The 18,879-nt window shown below is 46.1% G+C and overlaps 1 protein-coding gene across 2 annotated transcripts in view; it reads right to left on the bottom strand.

Moving 5' to 3' along the window:
• Positions 1-8,790: 8,790 nt before the first annotated feature.
• CAB39L (calcium binding protein 39 like) overlaps positions 8,791-18,879 on the bottom strand; it is a 61,531-nt gene continuing 51,442 nt past the window's right edge. For both annotated transcript variants that reach the window (XM_027721383.2, XM_027721382.2), the window contains 4 exons: positions 18,657-18,716; positions 17,055-17,120; positions 16,247-16,390; positions 8,791-9,021 (listed from right to left, as the gene is read on the bottom strand). In XM_027721383.2, the coding sequence (XP_027577184.1) occupies positions 8,842-9,021; positions 16,247-16,390; positions 17,055-17,120; positions 18,657-18,716 (450 nt within the window). In that variant the 3' untranslated portion in view covers positions 8,791-8,841. The remainder of the gene's footprint in view (positions 9,022-16,246; positions 16,391-17,054; positions 17,121-18,656; positions 18,717-18,879) is intronic.

Here is an 18,879-nt window from a genome sequence, read left to right as displayed (position 1 = left end):
ACAGGCTGTTCCGTGGTTGGAGAGGATCAAAGTCGGTGAAGCTTTGACCATCCAGCAGTAAATTGGTCCCTGCTGCACTTCCTGCTTTGCTGCCCTGGATTGCCTGTATGGGCACACGCAGGTGTCCCAATTCCCAGTCACGCAGAGCAGAGCGGGATTGCTGTGGTGATCGGGGTCAACAGCTGTGAGAGTCTGTAGCATGAAGCAGGTGATGCTGGAGGTCTGACCCATCAGGGGTTTTACATGCACCTGGTTCCAGCCTGAGCACATGGGCTGAGGGCCTGATAGCCCATGGAGTACATTAAGGGCTATTCCTACAGTTCGTTTTCCTGTTAATCTGAAAGGAATCCACTCAGTGCACTCCAAGACTGGCTTGTGTCACGGAGTCACATGCAGTAAGCAGGGGGATGCATTTCAGAAGTGCTTTTGAACTGAAATGTCATTGTAGAAACACAGTGAACAGTCAGTGGGACACAGCCAGGCTGGCAGTGGGACAGGCTTCCCAGAGCCATGTTTAATGTGGGAACTACTCTGAAAAACTTTGTAGTCCTCTCAATAGATTTTTTGTTTCAGTCATTGTGCCTGCAAACCAGACTTCAAATATCTGGCTTTAATTTGTTAGATCCAGTAAGTGGCATTCCTTGGAGAATAGGAAACCAAAGAAGGCTGATGGTACGTGCTGATTTCAAATAGATCTGGATTACTGTTGTACTGGATCTGTATATCAGGTATTGATAGTGGGTGGCTTCAGGGGTGGGTTCTGTGAGATGGTGCCAGAAGTTTCCCCCACATGTGACACAGCCAGTGCCAGATGGATCCAGGACGGACACATTGCTGGTCAAGGCCAAGCCAATCAGTAATGGTGGTAGCGCCTCTGGGATAATAGATGTAAGAAGTGGGGGGAAGTTACTGAACAAGAGCAGTTGTAGCTGGAGAGAGGAGTGAGAATAGTCAAAAGAAACAGCCCTGCAGATACCAAGGTCAGTGAAGAAGGAGGGGCAGGAGGTGCTCCAGGAACCAGACCAGAGATTCCCCTGCAGCCCGTGGTGCAGACCATGGTGAGGCAGCTGTGACCTTGCAGCCTATGGGGTTCTACAGGCAGAGCAGAGATCCACCTGCAGCCCATGGAGGATCCCACATCTGAGCAGGTGGATGCCCAAAAGAGGCTCTGACCCGGTGGGATGCGTGCGCTCTATCAGGCTTCTGTCAGGACCTGTAGGAAGCCAGTGGAGATAGGAGCCCACACTGGAGCAGGTTTGCTGGCAGGACTTGTGACCTCGTGGGGATCCACGTCGGAGCAGCCTGTTCCTGAAGGAACAGTTAGTGAAGAACCACAGCCCGTGGGAAGAACTCATGTTGAAGTTTGTGGAGGGCTGTCTCCCGGGGGAGGGATCCACGCTGGAGCAGGGGAAGTGTGAGGAGTCCTCCCTCTGAGAGGAAGGAGCAGCAGAGACAACGTGTGGTGAACTGACCTCAACCCCCATTCCCCGTCCCCCTGCACCACTGCGGGGGTGGGAGGTGGAGAAATCGGGAATGAAGTTCAGCCCGGAAAGAAGGGAGGGGTGGGGGGAAGGTTGTTCTAAAATGTGGTTTTATTTCTCATTCCCCGGCTCTAATTTGATTGGCGATCAATTAAATTAATTTCCTCAGCGCACCCGCCCCACCCGCCGCCATGGGAAGGTGCATCACCGCATCGTGGCCGCCAGGGGGCGCTGCTGGCAGGGAAATGTCTCCTGGGGAGGCCGCCCCGGCATGCCGGGATCCACCGGGATCCACCGGGATCCACTCACTCCCCGGGAGCGGGGAGCGAGTGAGCAGCTGTGGTCTGCCACATACAAATTATATTATTTAGTTATTATATATTATATTAGTGCATACAAATGTTTTAAGGCCGGGCGTCGACAGGATGGTGAAGCCAGACTCTTTCCAGTGGTTCCCAGCGACGCAACATTGGACAACGGGTACAAACGAAACACAGGGAGTTGCGTCTGAATATGAGGGAGAAATTCTTCACTGCGAGGGTGACAGAAGACCAGAACAGGCTGCTCGGATAGGCTGTGGAGTCTCCTTCCCTGGAGACACTCAAACCCCACCTGGATGCAATCCTGTGCAATCTGCTCCAAGCGAACCTACTTTAGCAGGGGGATTGGACAGGATGGTCTCCAGAGGTCCCTTCCAACCCCAGGCACTCCACGATTGCGTGACTGTGACCAGCACACAGAGAGTTCTGCTGCTGCAGACAGCAAAAGAAAAAGGTGTGCTGATGCTCACTGTAAATGTCAGAACACTCGAGACAGCTCAGAGCTTGTAAATGGGAAGAGGAAAAATCACAGCTGGCATGTCTGTCATGGACGTAAAGGGCCTCCTCACTTGGCCAGCGGCAGCACAGGCTTCACCATGTTTGGGCTGGGAACAGACATGTAGAGGAAAACGCTGAGCATGGCTTTTTCCCTGGGGTATTTTGCAGTGTGACATTTATCTCCTGCACTCCAAGTATCAGCTGTTAGTACAGGAAATTTTCCGCTTCACTTTTCTGGGGAGCCAAGCTCTGCCTCAGCACTGGGCAGCTTCCTGTAGCTACAGGACCACTGTGCATTCCCTCTGCTATTGAAGGGATGGGGTCTGTCCAGCTTCAATGTACTCCTGCAACATGTTCTCAGTGGCACTAGGCAGATATATTAACAACAGTGAAGCCTTTGCAGTCTGCTTGCATTTTCCCTCCTTCGCCCACATTGCTCAACTATCTTTACTTTGGCTCCAGTGAGGTCACCTCACTGCTTTGCAAGTAAATTTTCCTCCAGGGCAGCTAAATTTCTAACTTGGAGGGAAAATAATGGGTTGAAGAAGCCTGGGGAAACCATGAAGCATTTGAACAACAACTTCAGCAAGAGCCAGGCCTCAGGGACATGTCGCACAAATGTCAGCATATACACATTGCTCTCTTTCCCCCCATGTCATTTCAGAAATACCTGAAAGACATATGTAAGATAGTGTGAGTGCCAGTATGTTCACCTGCAGTTAGTCTTTCATTCCTGTTGTGGGGGAAGACAGATTTAGCTAGAGAAAACAAAAGCCAGCAGGAAGCAGAGGAGCTTAACTGTATGGCTAGAAGTGCTATTTATTAGGAGAACTGGGTCTTTTGTTGGAATGAACATATGCCTCTCCTCCCTCTGCAATGCCTGCCATCCCCTGGGACATCCTGATTTCTTGCCTGCTAGTCCCCAGTGTCGCTTTCCCTTAAGCCTTGGACAGCGAGCACGAGCTATTGCTGTCAGCCCACAGCAAGAACCTGCTCTGTGCCATGAGCTAATTGCGGCTCTGCCCTTGACACTCCTTGGGGCACAAGGCAAGTCAATCTGTGAATATAACTTTTCCCCCACACCCAGCTTTAAAATGGGGAGGAGATGCCTTTCTCCATTTCCCCATGGGATTTCAAGAGCCTTGCTCCCTGCAGGCTCCTGCTTGTTCCATGCACATAGAGCCTGTTGGGCATCTGACCATCTGCCTGAGCAAATGCCGGGTTTGTTTGCTCCCTGCTGGCTGCCGGGGCAGGGCAGTGCCGGGGTGTGCCGCCTGCTGAGGAGCCAACCCTGACTGCATGTTTGCACAAACAGATGCAGCGGGCTCTGCTTGACAGGGGTATTTTTAAATCCACTCTAGACCCTTGTCAAAGCCAGCTGTTCTACAAGCGAGTTGAAGGGCATTGCCAAAGCTGAGCGTTAGGAGAGCCAATGTACCCTGCAATTTGGAATTAAAGGGCCTCTATTCATAAGAGTTGAGCAAGGCACTTCATGGCCCCAAAGACATGGTCCTGTCTTCTCTGTGCTCTTGGAAGAAATAACTCCGTTCACTAGTGGACTGGCAGCTCTCCCCAGGAGAGCTGCACTGGGGATTTGGGTGGGTTTTGTTCCTTTAATTGTGAGGAGCTGGGCTATGGTGCTGTGACTGGGCTGGTGTATGTCGTGCAGCCAAAAGACTGTTCATACCTGTCACCTCAGGGGTCAGGTGCTTGTTGTGTCCAACCGTTTGTCAAACCTCAACATGCTGGAGGTGCCTGCTGGCACAGCGTGGCAGGTAAAACACACAGGTTACACGTTTGGCCATGGGACAATGAGGCTTCATTCCCAAATCTGGACTTGGGAGAGAGGCTCTGAATAAAAACACAGCTCATCCCATAGACCTGTGGACATCACTACCAAGGTGCAAAACTGACACTGAGGGAGGGAGGAGGTTGAGGTGCATGGGAGACACACAAGACCATGGCTCATGTGCTGCACGACAGCAGATATCTGCAGTCTCATGGATGGTAAGGGCAGTGTGGGGCTTTCCTGGGGACAAGGCTTGGCAGCAAAGCCCTCCCAGCTGGTGCCGGTGCCGTAGGGTGATGAAAACAGCTACAGAGCTCTTGTAGCAATGGCGAATTACGGTGTTCAGCTGCAGATGCAAGGCCGACGGCTGTCCCGCGGGATGTGCTGGCACACCACCTGCCCTCTCCCCAGCACAACAGTCACTGAGCCACAGGGGGGGAGCTGCCTCCCCTCTGTGGCACGGCTGGCCATGGCTGCACCCCTGGCACAGGCTGTCCCCATGCTGCCACTTGGTGCAACACAGCCTGAAGTGGAAAAGGTTATTTTTACTGTGGCTTTGGAAAGTCCCTTGCAACTGATGCCATAGAAAAGGGGTGGGTTGTCTGATTGTTTTTCCTCCTCTCACATTTCTGGAAAGAGGGGCCAGCTTGAGGCAGGCGCTGTGGAGCAGGACCATGAATCAGGAGGGCTGGGCTCCTGGCCTGCCTCTCCCTGGGGTTCTTGGGGAAGCTGGGCCAAGTCACAGCCCTGTGAGACACTTGGCTTAGAGCTGAACCACATGGCCAAAACTGCTAATCTTGCAGTTAGGCTTAGGCTTCCCCTTAGCCTTGTCCCACATTCCCTACCCAGCACAAACTGTGCTCAGAGCTCGCTTGGTCTGCTCATACCTTGTGGCCTCACAACAAAGCCTGAGGGATTGGAGCCTTTGCTGGAGGCAAGGCTCACGTTCAGCTGGGGTGGCAGGGACTTTCTCTTCCTTCTCTTCCCTCAGCCACAGCAGCTCTCGCCCACAGGAGTCTCTCTCACCATGGGGCCAAACCTCCCACTGGAGGCTCTGGGATACCTTATACCCAGTCCATGGAAACCTATATTTTTATGCAAGAATGCTCAGTCAAGAAAGGGGAGAGCTAAGGTACAATCACCTTTCATGTCACAATGCCTTATAACAACTATCACCACCAGGCATAAGATGTTCTGCAGGAAGGGGCTTCCAGGCAAAATGTTGAAGTGCTTCCACTTCAGACAGAAAAATGAAGCACTTGTTGGCCCAGAGAAAAAGCCTCTCTACTGACCAAACACCACTGCGCCCTTTGGAAAGAGGCCCGAGTTCTGTCAGCCCTGCTCCAATTTCACAGACAAGAGCAAAGCACGCGCTAGAGAACAAATGGGATCTGGAGCTCCTCTCCCTCGTGTGTGTTATCATTAGATTACAAGGTCCAAGTCATTCTTTCCTTCTCATTTTATCTTTTCTCTGGAGAATGAAGATTAAGAGGCTCAAGCAGTCCTAACGCCCACGTTTGTTGAAGGCCAGAGTCCCGTGGCCTCCCCCCGGTTCACACCTGCTGGCGCACATGCCAGTGCGCACTGGGGAGCCTGTTGCCGCCTCTAATCAGATTTTTCTTATTTCAGCACAAGCTGCCCAAATCCCAGGACAGAAGTTTATGGTTTAAAGATTGCTGGCACTCTGCTGTATCAAATAAGGTTTGACGTTGCAGGATTGTACACTGCGTGTTGGCAGAGATCCATTCATACGATCCAAACTCCCCTGAGTCTGGGAAGGAAGAGGAGAGGCTGCAGACCAAGCATCCCCAGCTTCTTTCTCTCTCTGGATTACAACCTTTTTTCCTGTCCTCACTCTGATGAACTGTGTCCTGCAATCACACAGCTCCCTCAGATAGTAATTTCAGATAAATTGTGAGTTCCTGCTGGGAGGACTCCCTTAGGCAGAAGAATCACCTTGACTGAATGCACCAAAGGAAATTGGGAGTTCTGTGGTTATATCAAAGTCGCACTAGAAAAGACCTCATTTTCATTTAATTAGGGATGTGTCCCCATCTGCTGTGAAATATTGTTATGGTGCTTAATTTCATCTTCACCTTTTCTTTTGCTTTTTATTCTTTCAAAGACCTAAGCAAGCTGAGCCTGGGGAAGACTCAGTTACTTTGAGATGTGTTGGCAATATCTACTTCAGGACTGGCTTCTTGTAAAATAAGCTGCAAGGGGCCTGGAAAGTGTAATTTTACTGTAAGACCATGTCTTTTCCCCCCTCTCTCTTGCAGACACACACACAACTTTTTCAAAGTTTTCCTTACCACTTACTCATGTGGTCCAATGACTGCTTGCCCTGGAAAACGTTGCCCTCACAGGGATGGGGCCCAATGCCGTGTTCCCCATTGGCCTTGCACATCTCTGCCTGCACAAACACCAGGGTGTCACTTCACTCCTCATATTACAGCCAGGTTTGTATGCCTTCAAGTGCTCCACGTCCAGGCCGTGCAGAAAAGAGCAGCTCACAGCACTGACCCCTCACTCTCTGGGCACCTCCGTGGGGGTCACATTCACTCTGTCAAGGACAGGCATTCCTCAGCAACACTCCATTAGATGCTTTTTCCGAGCACTAGCTGGAAGCCCCGTGTTCTCATGTGACTCCAGGGGCTGAGGCAATGGATACGTGTCTCTTTGTTAAACCAGCCTTGGAGACCAGCCCCACCCCAGGAGCTCAGAGCACAGCCAAGCACTCTTCGGATTCAGGCTCCAAATGTCAGAGGATCAAACTTAAATCACTGGCTCCGAGGACTGCGATTCTGGAGATGGTCCCTCAACGACCCACAAGCGACCACTGACAGCGAGCACCACCCATGGGGCTGGAGGTGCAGCTTGTGGTCAGGTTAAGCTGGGCTGGGGTCGCCAGCCCCCTGCCAGCCAGGGCTGCAGAAGTGATGCTTCAAAGTGCATTGAGCTCCAAAGGCAGTGCTGCTCATCTCTCTCCATCTGCTGAAACCACTTGGCAAAGGAGGGAAGGAATTAAGCACTGGATGGAGTCTGGCTACCCAGAAAGACAAGAGAAAAAAACCCCACAGGGATAGAAATAAAGGGTGATCAGTAATCATGCCTTTAATAGCTTGTAATTTTTTTTTTAATTCCAGGCAACTAAGATGTATATTTGTTGTGTGTATCTGACATCTGAAAAAAAAAATGAGTCCACAATCTGTTCCACTTCTTCCCTTTTCTAAAGCACAAAAATTAAAGTATCAGTCACCCCAATATACCACAGTTTAATGAAAGAAAAGGGATCGTTCTGTTTTAACAATTCAGTGTCACCTTTTATCTGAAGCATTAGCTAGAGTTTTAGCTAAAGAACTGTCTTACAGCAAAAAGGAAAACTCAGGCTGTCCAGAAAAATTCAAGAGATTTCCACTCCCTGCTCTCAAACTCCACTTCCTAATAAAGCCTCAAAGTAACATTTTCCTGCTAGAAAACAAAAGACCCCAAAACCTCTTCCAACACACTAGGGAAACACTGTCTGTACCACAGAGCTTATTAAACTTAAAACATTAGCAGTGCAACAATTTCCCATTCTACAACTTTAATGCAGAGCCTGAATTCACGTCAGGATGAGCAAGGACAGAAAACACCAGACTATAAGTAGCCTTTGGTGCCTGGGGCTGCTAAATGGCCTCCTACCCTTGATTTTGATATCCAGTAAATGCTCTGAGCTTTGAAAGCACCTGCAGGCTTGGGGACCTCAGCCCACTCAGCGGTTCAGGATGACACCTTTTCAGCATCCCCTTGGTGAACTCAGCTCAACCCCACCTTGCACAGACAGGACTGGAATTCAGACGGGAAGACACTGAGGGCCCTCCTCTCTCACTGGTGCTGGGGCTCAGCACTTAGCATGATTCAGCTGAGCAGCTCTGGCCACGACCCCATATTCTCTGCTATTGCTGGTTTCCGTAGATGCAGGATCTTTATTGGCAATAGAGCACAGCCTTGATGGAGGGGGGTTGCTCTTGCCTTCTTCCCACTGTGGGGTACATGAGCTCCTCATCAGACTGCTTGGGAGCTGATGGGATTGGCCTGTGCTCTAACAAAAGATAGATCACATACAGGGAAATGGGAGCCAGGCAGAAACAGCTCAACTGGCTGATGTATCCATCTGTTCCACAGTACTGAATAGGAAACCTCTGATCTAGGGAAAAACAAAACTTAAAAGAATACAAAACGAAGCAAAAACGTGACCTTTACTGCTTTTTCATCTCCCTCTGTTCTGACTAAAGGACTTGACCTACAAGTGCAGCTAACTCCAGAGACGAAGGTACTCTTTCACAGTCTTGTGTGTGTGTGTGTGCAGCGCTAGAAGCAAGTCACAATGACAGGTGTGAAGGAACAACGTTGCAGTCCTCAGAAGACCTGCTCTGTGCACTTGCCAGCAGCTTGAGTTTGCTGATAAAGTTAAGCAAAGAGGTTCATTCTTCTTAAGCACAAATGAAAGTCTGTCACACCAGCTTCTATTACAGAGAGATTCTAAACTGACATAAATAATTATAGTCTTGATTAAAAATAATATATTATTCTAGATTTTTGGTTTTTTAGTTCTCATGTAAAACCCCTATATTCTTGACATCTAGGAACAAAGACAAAATAAAAACCAGGCACTTTTTGCGCCTTCTCAAGCACTATTGTGGTGTTTAAGGGACACAGAGGAAGTTAACAACTCAGTTTAATGTCTACAGTGGAAAACAAGAGGAGTTCTTCATGCCGTCGGCTTTTTCAAGTCTCGGATTTGCTTAATCAGGTAGTTCTTCTCATCAGTGAATTGTTCGTCGTCAGTCCTCTCTTTCTGGAAATTGCTCAGAAACTCAATTAGCTTGGGTTGGTTTTTCAACAGGATCTCCACAATAGGCTGTGTTTTGTTTGGACTGGCCACAAAAACCTAACATGCAAACAAAATCAGGCATAGAGAGACAGTGAGGGGGTGGGGACGGAGAGAAAGAGAGAACATCAGTGACAACATACCCATAAAGTTATTTTCTAACAAGTCAGCTGAAGGCTGGCAGGCGGATACTCTGCTGCTACACACCTTGTCCCAAGGCAGACAGAGAGGAGTTCAAACATGTTGGTTCAAGAGCAAATTGAAGCAAAGCTATGCCCATGTGTGGTATCGCTTCCCTTTCATTTTGCTCTTTGTTGATAAAAACTTTTGATTGGAAACCCAGCTGTCCGAAGCAAGCTATCAATTCTCAGCCTCTTCCACCCACAAGACAAATACATAGAAATTAATTATCAGAAGGATGGAAAAGCTTTGTGTCAGTATTGATATCATTTCCTTATTAAACCAGGCCTAAAATTAGACTTGCCAGCTTTGTTTTGGTTTGGAAAAATATGTCAGAGGCCCAACTTCCCTCTGCCTAATCCATTCATGGGAGCGTGGAAACTTACAGCAGCAGGAGCAGGATGGTGTGCCCAGCACCTTCGCAGCCCTCACTGAGCAGTGGAGGTTGGCGATGGAGGGAGGTGACTTGAGACACAGATGCTCACCGGGCACAGCCAGCCCAGCACTGGGGACTTACTGGTCCTCTGCAATAGTAGGTTTTAAGGATAAACCTACCCATGCTCTGATTTTTTCCCCTGTAATCCCAAAAGCTGCAGTTTTCCAGCTCTGAATATTATCCCTTACACTGCAACACCGTTTCTTTAAGTTTTTCCCCTGCGTTAAGTGCCGGCTGAGGATGGTAAACCTAAGGCTGGTTGCAAAGGCCAGTGGTGCTGAGCTCTATTTTCAGGGACCTCAGCCTGCAGAGATGTGGCCTCTGCAGACATCAGCCAGGAGGAGCAGGTGAGGCGGGGGGCTTGCGGTGGGAACACACGTGCAGCAACCCTGGGAGGAGTTCCCACAGAGGGAACTGGCTAGCACCGAGGTTACCATGGCTGGTCAACAAAACACCGCCTGAGCGCTTGTGCAATGACGGAAATAACTTCAGTTGTTCTCTACCCGATGAGAAGAAACTAAGGATGGACAGAACTGGAAAGCACCCAGTTTCCCTCCAAGCCTGTCCAAACCAGAATGAAAACAAACATCTGCTGAGAGCACAGAATGGCATGTTGTCTGTCCAGGAGCAGGGGCACCACCGCTGGCCCAGCCACGGAGCTGATGGCTCCAGACCTGGGGGCCTCTTCCACAGATTCATTTATCTCCACTGAGGTCGTGCCCACATGAGAACCTGGGCCACGTCCAGCTGCACAGGGAGGAGCTGTGCTGCGTGAGGAGGAACACGCACACTCTGCTGGGGGCCTGCCTTACAGCCCCTTGCCCCCAGAAACAACACCTGGTACAGCCTGGGGCAGGGTTCAGACTGGACCCACTGTCAGGCTTCATACATTACAATAAGAGGATGTTCCACACTACCGCTTGTATCAAGTGCCACATGAGGGGAATGTGTGGAAGGAGTGGGGTTCAACACACATCAACAGTGCCACACAGTATTTCTGCCCAAACAGGAAGGTAAGAGTACTTTTTTATTCCATTAAGGTGAGGCAAAGCATCTACTCTTAAACCCTGGCATCCTGATGTTGTAACAGCCCTAACCTCTGCCTATGCTTTTATCTCCTCTGGATCCCTCCTCCTCAGGCTGGTCCCTAGGAGTCTCTGCTTCAAGGTGCTCTGCAGAAAGAACTGCAACCTCTGCTATGCTGGGTGAACACTTCCAGACTCCAAGTGTACTACAAAGTTTTCCTTGATCCAGTGGCCAGGCTGTGGTCCCTGTGAAAGCACAGTATCTACAGTTATTCACACAGGCCTCCTCACCCTTCTCTGATTACCCTATATAATTCCTTTTTTACTCCTACTTGCCACTTTAAACTTCTCACGAGTAGCCTCCACTCTCAAGGACCCCTTCAGAGCACCCATTCTGGAAAACAGCTCTCCTGCACAATGTCCCAGGTACTCAGAAGGCAGTTTTGTACCAGGGACACACCAATCCCTGGGTGGGACAGCCAGTTTACAGCTCTCACTACACCTGATGGACTGTCAACAACTAAGTGTTCTGTTGCTGCCTGCAGCACATGAAAGCAGGATCTCCTCCTTTGCAAATAACTTTGATACACTGCTGTTGATGTATTGGTTCCCCCTAGACTGGGATAAAAAGGGTCTGGGGATGTACATCACTACTGAACATACTTTACAGCTTTCCAGTCTGTGCTTTACCTAGAGAATCTTGAAATCTCATGTGTACAGATGTTTGGCTCAGCTAAGACTGCAGCAGTTCATATTCTCAGCTGGAGCTGCTCTAGGATGCAGCTCCCCATGTGCTGACCTACAGCAGGTGATCACGCTGATGGAGACTGGATACTCCCAGGATGTGGACTATGATAAGCCCCCAGTCATCTGGACAAGCTTCCTTTGAGAAAAGCAGGACCTAAACCTACAGGTAGGGATAAGGAAAGTAACTGTTTACAGATCTTTATTAAAAGTTTTTAATTTAGGAGTTCAGTTCCACCTTGGTGACCAGGAGAAGAAAACCATCAAGTACGCTGGCAGGACCCACATGTTCAAAAATAATCTGATGATGCAAATGGAAGCCATTAAAGAAGGCCTGACCTTGAAGTGCTAAACATCTTCCTTCAATGAATATTAGGCCTCTCTAATATTTGTCCCTAAATAGAGGTGAAGGGTGACTCAAAATGAAGAAATCTAAATAATTCTTCCTGTAAAAGCTATCTGCTCTTCAAACAGAACTGGAAGCTTAGTGGTAAACCTAGTAAATAGCATTGCATATTGGTCCTACCACTGGTATTACCATAGCAAATAATTAAAGAACTTAGTTTAATAGAAGCCATCACATCCTGTTTATCTTCCTGCTTGAATATTTATAGATTATAATCTTCCCCTTGCAAAACTGGCAAACTGAACATTCAAACAAAGATCATCTCAACTGCCAGTCTTGCTCAGTGTCAACCGGGACTCGTAAAGAGAGAATGTTCAAGGACCAGAAAATTCCTGAAATGTTATTCAATACTTTAGCTGAGCAAACAAAATCAATTCTACCAGTATCAACTGATCAGCTTCACATAGCCCAGGAGTAGGACCACCATGAGACTTTAAAAAGAGTCCCCCTCATTCAGAACTCTGTATGGTCATAGGGGGAGAGATCAATCCCTAAAATAGAAATCATTATTAATGCTTTCTGGAATATTTCTACTAAAATGAAGTTGAAGATAACCACAGAGAAATTAGTTTCACCTGTAGTTTTATTATGAAAGGGTTAGTGTTCTAGAGCACTAAATTCAGATAGCTGAGAGAGATGGAGACCCAAAATAAAGAGAGCACTCATATAAAAATTCCAACTCTAAATACAGCTGTTTTGGCACAGTTCTGTTTTGTGAATATTTGCAAAGTGGAACAGTTCCTATCTTCTCCATTAAAAGTCATACTGTATTTCTTCAAACAAACATCAAAATTACATGATTAGAGACTTTGACCTTATTTCCTTACAATTCATAACCAGGCATTACCATCCTCTGGGACTACAGCAGAGCAAAAGTGATTACAGAGGTTGGATGCCCTGGACTGAGTATTTTAAAACTTACTCTGGGGTCATGCACAATCTTACTGTCAGGAAACTGCACAGAAGAGCCTTACGATTTGTGTTGCTTGTAGCACAATGCTTTGCATAATAATTCCTGCCCTTTAAGCTCTCCAGCTAAGAAACAGAGAGGACACATCCCCACAAATGTGGTTTCAGCTTCATACCAAGAGGAAACTGCTGGTATAGTCAAATTATGTGAGGCCATTTGCAGAGCAAGCTGCAGGAGGTAGCTTGTAATGTGCATGAAAGAGAATGGAAAAATTAAACTAAGGTCACAAAACACAGTGTACCCATTCTATTTTTAGATTTAAACAGTAAAATATATCTTGCTAAATGTCTGCTTAAGAATGAGAAAGTTGCATAATCCCAGTTCACTGCTACAGGGTGTTTTCCTCAAAATAATCTAATTGTTTACGTGAAAGCCAAGAGAGCTTGTTGTTAACTTTTATTTGTAAATATGTAAGGTCAAAGGAATACCTGCACTGCATTCACCTACATCTGACAGATTTGGCCTCCCCTCCATACAGGCAAATTCCAAGTAGGCTCCACTACTCAAACATATCACAAACCCATCACAGAAGCTGGAGAGCCCTTTCCAATACTTGGGAAGTCTTCAGTGTGTGTGTGTTCAAGACTGACATCTCTCCACTGAAATCACTGCAGAGAAGAACCGGGGACTCTTATAAGCCTACAACTCTAGGCAACCCCCTTGGATTATTTATGGAGGAGGAGGGAAGGGGGTGAGGTGTGTTAGCCTTTCACAGTGATTAAATACTGGGTAATCCTCGTGCATACATTGCCTGGGACACCCAGCTCTACAAAGCAGCTGCAGACATTCAGGATGGTGCTGAAAGCTAGAAGCTCCATTTTGCTCAGGGAAAAGAAAGAGAAGGAGCTGGAGTTAGTAGGAAAATCAAGCATCTCCACAGTGGAGAATGGAAAGAGGCACTGCAAGTGGGCAGTCTGTTTGTCTTCATTTTCCCACCCAAAGCAACCTGGATGAATGAAATATTGTCAGAACTTGGGGGTATTGGCTTGTTCAGCCACAAAATGTTCCTGCAAAGTAAGTTTGCACTAGAAGTACTCATCATTTTAATCTCTCTTACAGTTTCAAATCTTTAATAATTAGAAATTGCCTCAGGGAGTAACAGTCATAAGCCTTTTTTTGGGTCAGCTGGGGCATGGGAGTGTTGGAATCTGGATGCTTACAAAACAAACACTTTTTCATTCCTACTGTGTCTAACTGGTGAAACATCTAAATCAGGTAATTTAAACCCAAATCTTTTGGCAGCTCAGACAGAGCAGCAAGTATCTACTTCTCAGCAGACCTTGATTCCAAATCACTGTGGTTAGTCTACTGTAATTTCAGCTAAGACTGCACAGGTATTTTGCAAGCATAACTTAAAAATGTAGGCACAGTTTAAAATTTATGAGATTAAAGTTGAGGACAAGATTCCTCTCCCAGTTACATTAACATGGAATTATTACAGCTGACAAGAGAACCTGGCTGAGGGACACAAATCCAGAAACAGAAGGCAGGGACACTGCAAAACAGGGCACAAACAGTCAGTCTCTTAAATATTTAAGGATTTCCTTCAGTAGTTCTCAAGCAGTTAGAACTCAATTTAAGAAGTGAAATCAGAGGGAAAAGATCTTCTCTGATCCTCTCTACAAAGCTAATTCACAATGCGACTTTCTATGACATAGCCTGTAATGACCCTTGCCCCCTCGGGAGAAGCTGAATGCTTCCACATCCAGGGAACCCAGATCCTTAGCGAGGAGGATCCTAAAAGGGGAGCTCTGCTGCACCTCTACAGTTACTCTCGTGTGCTGTTGGTGGTTACAAATGAGACACTTCCAGCTGATCAGCCTCTGATCTGAGTCTGCAGTTTCCCCACAACGAGCACCGAGCACCGGTGCGTGTGAGGCAGCGTGAGGAATGCCATGGCACCGCTGAAATGCTGCTGATTGGTACCACCGGAAAAAAACCAACAGCATCCCACTGAGCTGAGTATCTCAGGACAGAGCTTGGCCCTCCCTTTAAACTGAAGAGACACAATGTCACTGCTGCTCCCTCTTTGTTTTGCTGGGCACTCCAAGGTCCAAGCATTATGTCTACCTGGCAGCAGCAACTGCTAGTGGTCAAGCAAGGCTGAGCCTGCAATATTCCCACTCTAACTGGAAATGGGATGCAGCATACTGAAAAAGGAAAGGAAGGGAGGAATGAGAAGGCAGAATGGGAGCAACAGCAACGCATGACATGGTTGCACACTGGAATCCTTTCAAGTTATTCCAAGTCCTTTTGAATGCCTCTTAAAATAACTGAAATCAGCCATTCCCAAGGCATGGGTTATGCCCATCATTAATTCAGGAACAGCAACTCATGTGTTTCATAAATAAAAATCTGGCATTTATTCACAGCATGGCTAAGAGAGCACAATCCTCTGATACCTTCCCCTCATAGGCATCTCAAAGACTGCAAGTGTTTGCAGCCTGACTGCTTGCTTATCTTGGAACCACATACCTCTTGATAAGAAGAGTAGAAGTTACTCACAGTGGTTCAGTTGACTACGGAGGGAGTCAGCAAGGGAACGGCTTATTTCAGGAAGGGATTTTTTTTTTAATCTTCCTTGAAGATTTTTTCTTTTAGGAAACTAAAAGCTTTTTTGGAGAAGCTGCACATTCTCTAAGCCTCCACACTGAAGATCTGAAAGCTTTTTTTCCAAAGCAGAAGCACAAAACTCAACAAGTCACCCTGAATTTCTGGAGGGTCATGTAGCTTTTTTTGCAATCTTTTGGTGTGATCTGGTATCTTTCGTAACCATCTCTGGGAAGGGATATCTTTACAGGCTCAATTTCTTTTCTGAAAATCATTACTAATTCTGTTTATAGTTTGAAATTAACGTGTTCATTCCAAATTAAAGTTAGTTTCACATAGTAACAATCCAATTCGCCCTCTGTCCCAGAGCAGAGAACTCTTTTGATGGGAATTGGTAAACTTCTCACTTATGAACATTAATCATCATGAAAAAAACCGACATTGATTGGGTTTGATAATTGTTTAAGACCACATTAACGATATCACTGCAAAACAATGGAAGGATTAAACTCATTTCAAACTTAGATTTACTAAATCTTTTTAATAGCAAAATTTTAAAAGCAAATTGTGTTTGCACTGGTGCATAGCACCAGCACAATCTACTTTTAGTCTTAATGAAGAGTTTTTAGACTTTTTTTTTAATCTTTACCCAGAATCACAGGGTAAAATGACCTAAGAGTTGGGGGAAGGTCCCCTGGATACTACTTAGAAGCTGTGTATTTTGTTACTTATAGCTCATCACTACTTGACTGACTACCTTCAGCCCAAACCAAAATGCTGCTCCTTAAGATCTCACTTGAAGGAAGGCAACCAGAAACCAGAGGTTGAGTGATAGAAAGGTTTTCAATTATGGCATTCTCAAAGGCTGGAAGTCACTGTAAACCTCAACTCTTGCCTTAATTTTCTGGGCTTTCTCTTGTCCACTTTGAAAGACACTTTTATGACTGCCACCTCTACAGCTCATACTGGCTCACCTTGAACACATGGAATGCTTCAAACTGAATGTTGGGGCTTTTATCTCGCAGCAAGTTCATCATCAGCTTCAGATTTTCTGGTTTGCTAATGTACTTTGTCATGATGGCAAAGTTGTGTCGGTCCAGAATCAGTTCACCCAGCAGCTATAGGCACAATTAGAAAAAAACACATTTTTTTTTTCAGTTAATCACATTATTTTTTAACGCAGAGAAAGCAGCAGCATATTTCAATGTTTCCTTAAGAGGTTTCAATGTCACTACCTTTAAAAAAAAAAAAGGTAACTAGACTTGTTATCATGCAGTTGGTTACTTAATGCGCAGTAATGCTCATCTTCTAAACGCTACAGAGAGGAGAGAGATCCTGCATATGGGCTGGGTGTAGCAGGAGCTGGTGTGAGCAGTTAGGACAGAAGCAAGTGCAGTGCAGTGTCCCACAAAGACACCTTCATTTCACTCATGTGTTACATTAACACACCTGTCTGGTTCCATCTGCAGGTTGTGTCAGACTTGGTGCACCAAACAGAGACTACCATGTTACTCTCAAGTTCATTTCAACTTATGTTCTGAACCAAAGTACACATCTGAGGTCAGATGAAAAATGATAGGGCTTGTTCCATAGAAACGGCCCAATGTTTCACCAGACATCCAGAAAACAAAAGACACTGAGCTCCTGTGCATTTCAAGAAGAGCATCACAATCTTTAGTTCTTTTTTGTTAGAAAAACAGCTGCTCCACTGAGATACATACACCTTGATATTTTGCATAACATGGAGTACATATTGAGGAGGAAAGCGCTCCGAGCCTTTACCTTCAAAGATTGTCTCTTTGTCACGTAATTCTCAGAGTTGAGGAGTTTTTCATAATCCTCAAAGATCTAGAGTAACAAGAAAACACAAATGCATCAGATCCATGTCCACTCTTCCTCCTCTTGGTCCTTGCCACCCCAGAGGAGCAGCAGAGGCCACAGCAGTGCCACCCTCTAACATTTCACTGCAGTGCCAGGCCTTTTTCCTTGGCTAGTTGTCATACAGTGAGTTAATGCCCAGATACACTCCTCTTCCAAGTACTGCAGAGGGGGATACCACATATGGACTGGATGTAACAGGGGTTGGCATGAGCCAACTAGGACAGAAGTAATCCAGAGCCTGTACAGCCTTCTCTTACAGAAGGGTGAATGTGCTGCCAGGACACGTGGGTCTAGCATGTAATGTCCACTCGCTCATATCGTGGTCATGACTGGGTGTGTGATTTAATACTGTGCCCAAAATGGTGATGGTGCATCCCAAAAGCTCCTTTTGCGAGGTGCCACCTCGCCTGCTTTCAGTACCCTCACTCACTAAAGCCATTTACCCAGTGAGGATCACAGGAGCCAAGCATGTGCTGGCTTTTGCAGGACTGGGTCAAGGGAATCTTGTCATCAAGAAGACTGAGAGAGAAGGCTACAATATGTCCAAACCATCTACCAAAAAGGTGAAAAACCCCAACACTGCTGTCTGAGAATCACCTGAAAAAAAATGCTCACTCAGGCAATTAATACTTAAAAATTTAAAATGTTAAATAAATGTAAAATGGGGACTGTTCCAGAGCAGTGCTTCAGTATTATGAGAGAAAAGTAGCAGAGACACTAATTTTGCTCCAGTTAAGCAGCATTTGTGACTCAGCAATAATTAGCCTGCTCTTTGTTTAACCTTCTTGGTAACTAGAATGAAAGAAATTTGTCTTTTCACTTTGGCAATGAAATAAAGAATAGCTCAGGTAACATAAGAATATAATCCATAGTAATATAATTCCATGATCTGTATCAGTCCAATTTTAGTTGATTCCAATTGAATTTTTCTGACCCACAACTCTGTCCAAAACAGAGCCAAAAAATCAAAGTGAAAAATGGCAGCTAACCAAAGGACTGATTGCCTTAGGATGGTAAAAGGAATATTCAGACCTCAGTCCCTCATTTAGGTACATGTAATTTCCAGTAATGCTAAAACTTCTTTCAGTAACTCTTCTTCTTTGTCCCAAAATATTATAAATAACACCAGCATGGCCCTATCAGTGCTGGGATATCACAAAGCTGTTTCAAACTGTGCACATTTTTGCCCATGATCTATCTACACATAAAGTTTCAGTTCCATTCACATATGAGGAGATACGATGCACACACAGAGGAATAAAACTTGATTTTAAGGTACGAGTTCTCCTGAAACCTTGGCATGTGTCCCCAGGTGTGTGAAGAGGGGTTACCTGTATTTCACACACCATGCAAGGATTCTGCTCTGGTAAAAAGCAGTATTTAGTTTTGCAGTCATAGGTGACTATTTTATGTCAAAACATGAAACCCTCTGCTATTGAAAGCACGCTTTTTCCAGCTAAGCATGAACAGAAATTAAAAATTTGTTTTAGCATTGATACTCACTGGATCGTAATTTTGCTCCAGAAATTCTGCCACCAACGATTTGTGTCGTGTTAAGAGGTCCTGGGGAAGAACAGAGAAAGGTTACCTGAGAGAGCGTGCTCATCTGATGGTCCCTTGATTCTCAAATGTATTTCAGTACTTTTTACCAGAAGGTATTTACAACATGGTTTCTATAGACAACACTGCATTATGTGTTTAGTAGGACTTTTAGGAGAACTCAGTT

Source organism: Pipra filicauda, unplaced genomic scaffold (assembly GCF_003945595.2).
Source record: "Pipra filicauda isolate LSUMZ 115617 unplaced genomic scaffold, ASM394559v2 scaffold28_size6257848_pilon, whole genome shotgun sequence".
NCBI classification, from domain to species: Eukaryota; Metazoa; Chordata; class Aves; order Passeriformes; family Pipridae; genus Pipra; species Pipra filicauda.
Note: the sequence above shows the minus strand (reverse complement) of the source record. Positions and strands in the feature narration are given on the sequence as shown.